Raw genomic sequence first — 4753 nt, forward strand, 5'->3', positions numbered from 1 at the left:
CCTTGCAACCTCTCATCGCCTGGCAAATGCGACTATGTAGTACCAATATTGTACATGTGATGGCCAACATAAGAAACTTTCCCACATATATGTGGGCTGGTTGGCAGATAACACAAAAACACACCTCTAGAAAAGGCCCACCAAAACAGTGCATTATAAAAAAGAAAAAAAGTACACCATCATCTTCCTCAGGCACCAGACCAAATAAAAAGATGAAATCCCGACAAAGGAAACAACATAGCAAAGCACGCACAACCCTTCTAGTAACTTACTAAACTACAAACTAGAACTAGTCAGTGTACCCATCATGGCTTGCAGCTTGCAGCAATTTTACTCGTCAGTACGTACATTTAACGTATTTATATTTTTTTGAAAAAACTTACGATCTATTCATCTTCAATCATCATGACAGTACAATGAACATCATAAATAATAGAATGTACATCCAGATTCGTAGACCACTTAGCGACGACTACAAACACTGAAGCGAGCTGAAGGTGCGCTGCCATCATCGCCCCTCCCACGCTGGAACCAGACAAAACTTGTTGTAGTAGACAGTCAAGAAGTTGTCGTGTTAAAGGCCCCATAGAACCAGCGTATCAGAATAACAACTGCCGCCGATGAAGAGTAACATAGATTGAAAGGATCCAAACTGAAAACACATAAACGTAGATGATCGACGACCAAATCCGAGCAAATTCACTAAAGACGGATCTGCCGGAGACAACCTCCACACGTTCACTTATGATGCTAAATGCAACATCGGGACGAAGGCTAGCCGGGAGAACTTTATTCCATTTTCAGGGAGCCGCCGCTGTCTATTCTTCCTGGGCAAGATACAAACCCAAACACATCTGAAACAGCCCTCTCGCCAGCAAGGGCCGGCATCCACAGCGCCGCCATGGCCCTAAGGGAGACGAGGTGGACCAATGGTGGCGCCGACGGGAGGCAGCTGCATGAAGAGGCGTCGTGGCACATCACATTCACCGTATACACAACTGCTGAAATTTTATGATTACACAGCATTTACGGAATCCACATGTGAGCACACACATTAGAGTCGAGCAGAACACAAGATGAGTTCCGCGACCAATTGTCATGTAAACACATCAAACTTTTGTTCCAACGCACCAGTACACCAACATTTGCATACCGAACATCAAGCCCAGAGCTATGGGCTCCAAAGCAGTACAACAGTAGTACCATGAGACACACTATCTCTGAAGTCCTAACACGCCAGAAATAAAGCCAAGGATGAGTTGCCTGACCACACCGGGGCACGGAGGACCCCTTATTACGTATACCGGTCGCTGGACTGGCCGAAGTGGCCGGAGAAGCTGAGATGGTGAGCGTGATGGTGGAAGAAGTCGTCGTCTTTGCGCGCCGCTTGAATCATGGTGAAGGCGGGAGCCGGGGCAGCGACCCTCTTGCTGTTCTCTTGGGAGGACATCGCCTTGGACGCCGAGTTGGTTCGGTCTCCGGCTGCGCCGCTGCCTAGCCGTAGATGGGTTGAACCCAGGGAATTCGCGCCATCCGCAATGGCCTTCGTGCATGCACTGCCAGACTGCTGCTGCTGCTGCTTCAGCTGTTTGGAATTGAGGAAACGTCCCCCGGAACCTCTTGCCCGCTTCATCGCGTGAAGATGGCGAGACTCGTGGAGGTAGGGCTGCAGATGGAGATCGCGTTCAAAGTCAGGCCAACCAGAAATGAGTAGCGATACAAATGTTATGTTATTTTCTTAGAAATACAAAAGTTTCCATTTCACATAACCATGGGCACTACATGAGCTTCTTAAGTAGCGAGAGGCAAGAAATATTAATTAACAATGCAACAAAGTAAACAAAGGACAAGTGACCAAGAACCTTTCTGTTTTTGGTGAGTTTATTCTGGGCCTCTAACTTAGCGCGCAGCTGCCTTCGCCGGAGAATCCCGTTATATTGTTTGGGATTGACAAATATGGGCTCATCCGCTGCTAATTCGACGGGCAATGGAACTCTTGCCGTTGCAGATGCCCCTCCTCCCGGCATGAGGGGCTGGAACTGTTCCATGTACAACTGGTCAGTCAAAGATGCATGAAAAATTGAAAATGTACCTAGGAATGCCTCATGTAGTGCCAATAATTATGATTTACATATGGCCTTGCCGAATCTCTTTGCCTGTCTAGCTGCTGATATAGTACCAACCTAGGAAAATGGTTAAGGCATCTTCCGTACCCTATGACAAGGTAACACTGCACAACTACTATTGGTACTCAGGCTGTACATGATTGCAATAACAGAAGCGCAGCAGCAATATATGCAGATCTGGCTGATCTCTATACAGGAGCAGGACAGGTCACTTATTCACTTTCTCTAACTATAACTAGTGCCTAACAGGACACCACATGCGTCTCAGGGAGTTGCAGGTACACTACTGGTGCAGCCATAGCTATGTGATTACGAAAGCAAGGTTTGGACCAGGAGCACCAACCGGCCCTTCCAGAGCAATTACCACTGCTCTTAAAACCTAGGAATTACCTACAGGCTGGTACCACATACATCCGGCATCTACATAACTAGATGCATTGAGCCTTTACGAAGCCACGAGAGTTCACACAAATCAGAAGCACATGACATTCTTTAACGCACAAGGAAGAACAGCCTAAGGCAACGGGGGACTGGGTATATAAAACTAGTGGGTATGTGGATGAGAAAGAAATTGAAATCCGGTTCATGCAAACGAATGATATCTAGACCATAACACGATATTCTCATCACGGCCTACTAGAAAATAGTGATCAATAGAGAATTCAAGAATCAGACCCACCAGCTGGCTATCAGTAACAGCACATTTTTCAAACCACTGTAATTGCGCATAACCATAAAACAGCAGTTTTATCAAGGAAAAAAACTAGTTAATGATTTTAGTGCATTGTCATTAGTATCTTGCTTACAAATAAAACCTGCCATTAGAGTTCACAGTGTACTGATGATTTTTAGTATGCATGGATTATTTTAAGATGGTTATTTTAGGAAATTACCGGGGGAGAGGGAGGTCCCCACCTCTTATGTTAAGATGAACAGATTATAACACATGCATGTTTATTTGAAGATTAAACCAGGCCGTCTCTACTAGACATTTTTACATGAAAAAATGACAAACTAAACACATTTTAAGCTTCTACATATATGATATCGTGGATGAACTGTTGAAAGAATGATAACAGATTCCACTCAGCGTGTCTTCAGATTATTACATGCGCTGATTACAGTGTTATACTAGGTTTATAAGCTCCCTCAGCGCTGAGTTCAAATATCATCGGAGTCTGACAACTTGATAGTGTGCAAAAACATGTTTGAAAGACATACCATAGCCCGTGACCCATAGGCCGCCCAAACTCCAGAACCAGAATCGTTGAACGGGTATGAAATGCAAGCCTGAATGATATGTGGAAACATGTTATCAGTCCCACACCCCGGAATCAAAGAACAGGACTGAATCTCTTTTGGTGTTTCCTAAACGAAGTTCAGTTCGCCCTGAGAGCTTACCATTGGGTGGCCATAGTCAGTGTTTTGACTTGCATATACAGAATGCTTATCACCAAAAGTCAAGGTTGACCTCATATGATCGTCAACCGATTTCCCAAAGGAGTCACCTGATGCAAGAATGGGACGCTGTATTATTGCAGAATGCCAGATAACCAAATAAACCAACAGTAATGATCCCACACATCCAGACCAGATAAACCGAGTTATAAATCAAATTATTTAGTATACGAGCTTCTTGATATTTCTCATGCTAACCAGCTGAAGACCCAGAACGACACATCACAATGCTGTCTGTCCATGTCTTTTTCAGCTTCCACCAAGCGTCATCAGGAATAGCTAGCATGCAATTTTTTTCTAGAAACCTAAGCTATTACAGCATGGCCAAATTAAAAAGAAAAACTGAGGAACTAGCGCAGGGCGTAGGTATGCTAGCGGGCAAGCTTTGTTTTACTGACTGTTTCTGCTAACTGTAGTAAACAAAAGGAAGAGGGGCCAATTATTAGCCGGCCAAGCCATAATTAATAGCGATGATGGCATCCCAATTCCCAAGAGCATGCATGTAGACAAGGAGCTGTCCACGGCGAAAAGTCAAGAACAGCTCCCAGCCCAAATCCACCATTCCACAATCCACACAACATCAAATTAACAGAGCAACCGTATGAGACTGGGAGATCCTCAAGCCCAGTCAACTGTATCCATGCCCACCTACTGACATGCAAGATTCTCCCAGCCAAGAACCACGGAAGAAAGATTCACGTTCTGCGACCACGAAATCATCTAGCGGGACGACGTATGGGGCGGAACGATCGAAAGGAGGTAGAGGTAGATGGGAAAACCTTTGGGATCGTACGAGGAAGACGAAGAAGAGGGGAGAAGCATGGCTCCCACGCGCCTCCTCCCTCCCTCCCTCTCGCCGCCCTCTCTCGGTGCGTCCGCCCCCGGGAAGCTAGCTTGCCTCCGACGTCCCTTTGCGCTCCCTCTCTGTCTCTGCCCCCCGCACGCCCCTCCTCGACCGCGTCACTCCACTTGGGCTCCCCCTTTTATCCATTGTTCCAAGAAGCACCCTCAGCTCTTATTTTATTGTGCGTCTGCGTGTGTCTGCATCTGGTGCGCCATCTGCACTATTGCGTTATGCTGCCCAAGTGGGAGAGAACATTAGCAATAGAAAAATGCAAATGGTTTGGCTTCCCCCACAGCAAATTCCAAGTTTGCGAAGCTGGGTTTTT

At 46.0% G+C, this 4753-nt stretch overlaps 1 protein-coding gene across 1 annotated transcript; it reads right to left on the reverse strand.

Moving 5' to 3' along the window:
* Nucleotides 1-1054: 1054 nt before the first annotated feature.
* On the reverse strand, nucleotides 1055-4525 carry LOC123138474 (nuclear transcription factor Y subunit A-4). Its single transcript, XM_044558450.1, has 5 exons — nucleotides 4364-4525; nucleotides 3528-3634; nucleotides 3348-3416; nucleotides 1863-2039; nucleotides 1055-1666 (listed from the first exon to the last, which is right to left on the reverse strand). The coding sequence occupies exons 1-5, from the start codon at nucleotides 4404-4406 to the stop codon at nucleotides 1295-1297; spliced, it is 768 nt and encodes a 255-aa protein (XP_044414385.1). The 5' UTR covers nucleotides 4407-4525; the 3' UTR covers nucleotides 1055-1294.
* Between the last annotated feature and the right edge of the window lie 228 nt (nucleotides 4526-4753).

This window comes from Triticum aestivum, chromosome 6B, assembly GCF_018294505.1.
Source record: "Triticum aestivum cultivar Chinese Spring chromosome 6B, IWGSC CS RefSeq v2.1, whole genome shotgun sequence".
NCBI lineage: Eukaryota > Viridiplantae > Streptophyta > Magnoliopsida > Poales > Poaceae > Triticum > Triticum aestivum.

Bases quoted from the DNA above. Each gene is read 5' to 3' on its own strand.
- LOC123138474 (XM_044558450.1), bottom strand. From the start codon at position 4,406: ATGCTTCTCCCCTCTTCTTCGTCTTCCTCGTACGATCCCAAAG. The intron at 3,635-4,363 runs GTTTTCCCATCT...TTCTTGCATCAG, and splicing joins TTCCTCGTACGATCCCAAAG to GTGACTCCTTTGGGAAATCG. The intron at 1,667-1,862 runs GTTCTTGGTCAC...CTCCATCTGCAG, and splicing joins AACTCACCAAAAACAGAAAG to CCCTACCTCCACGAGTCTCG.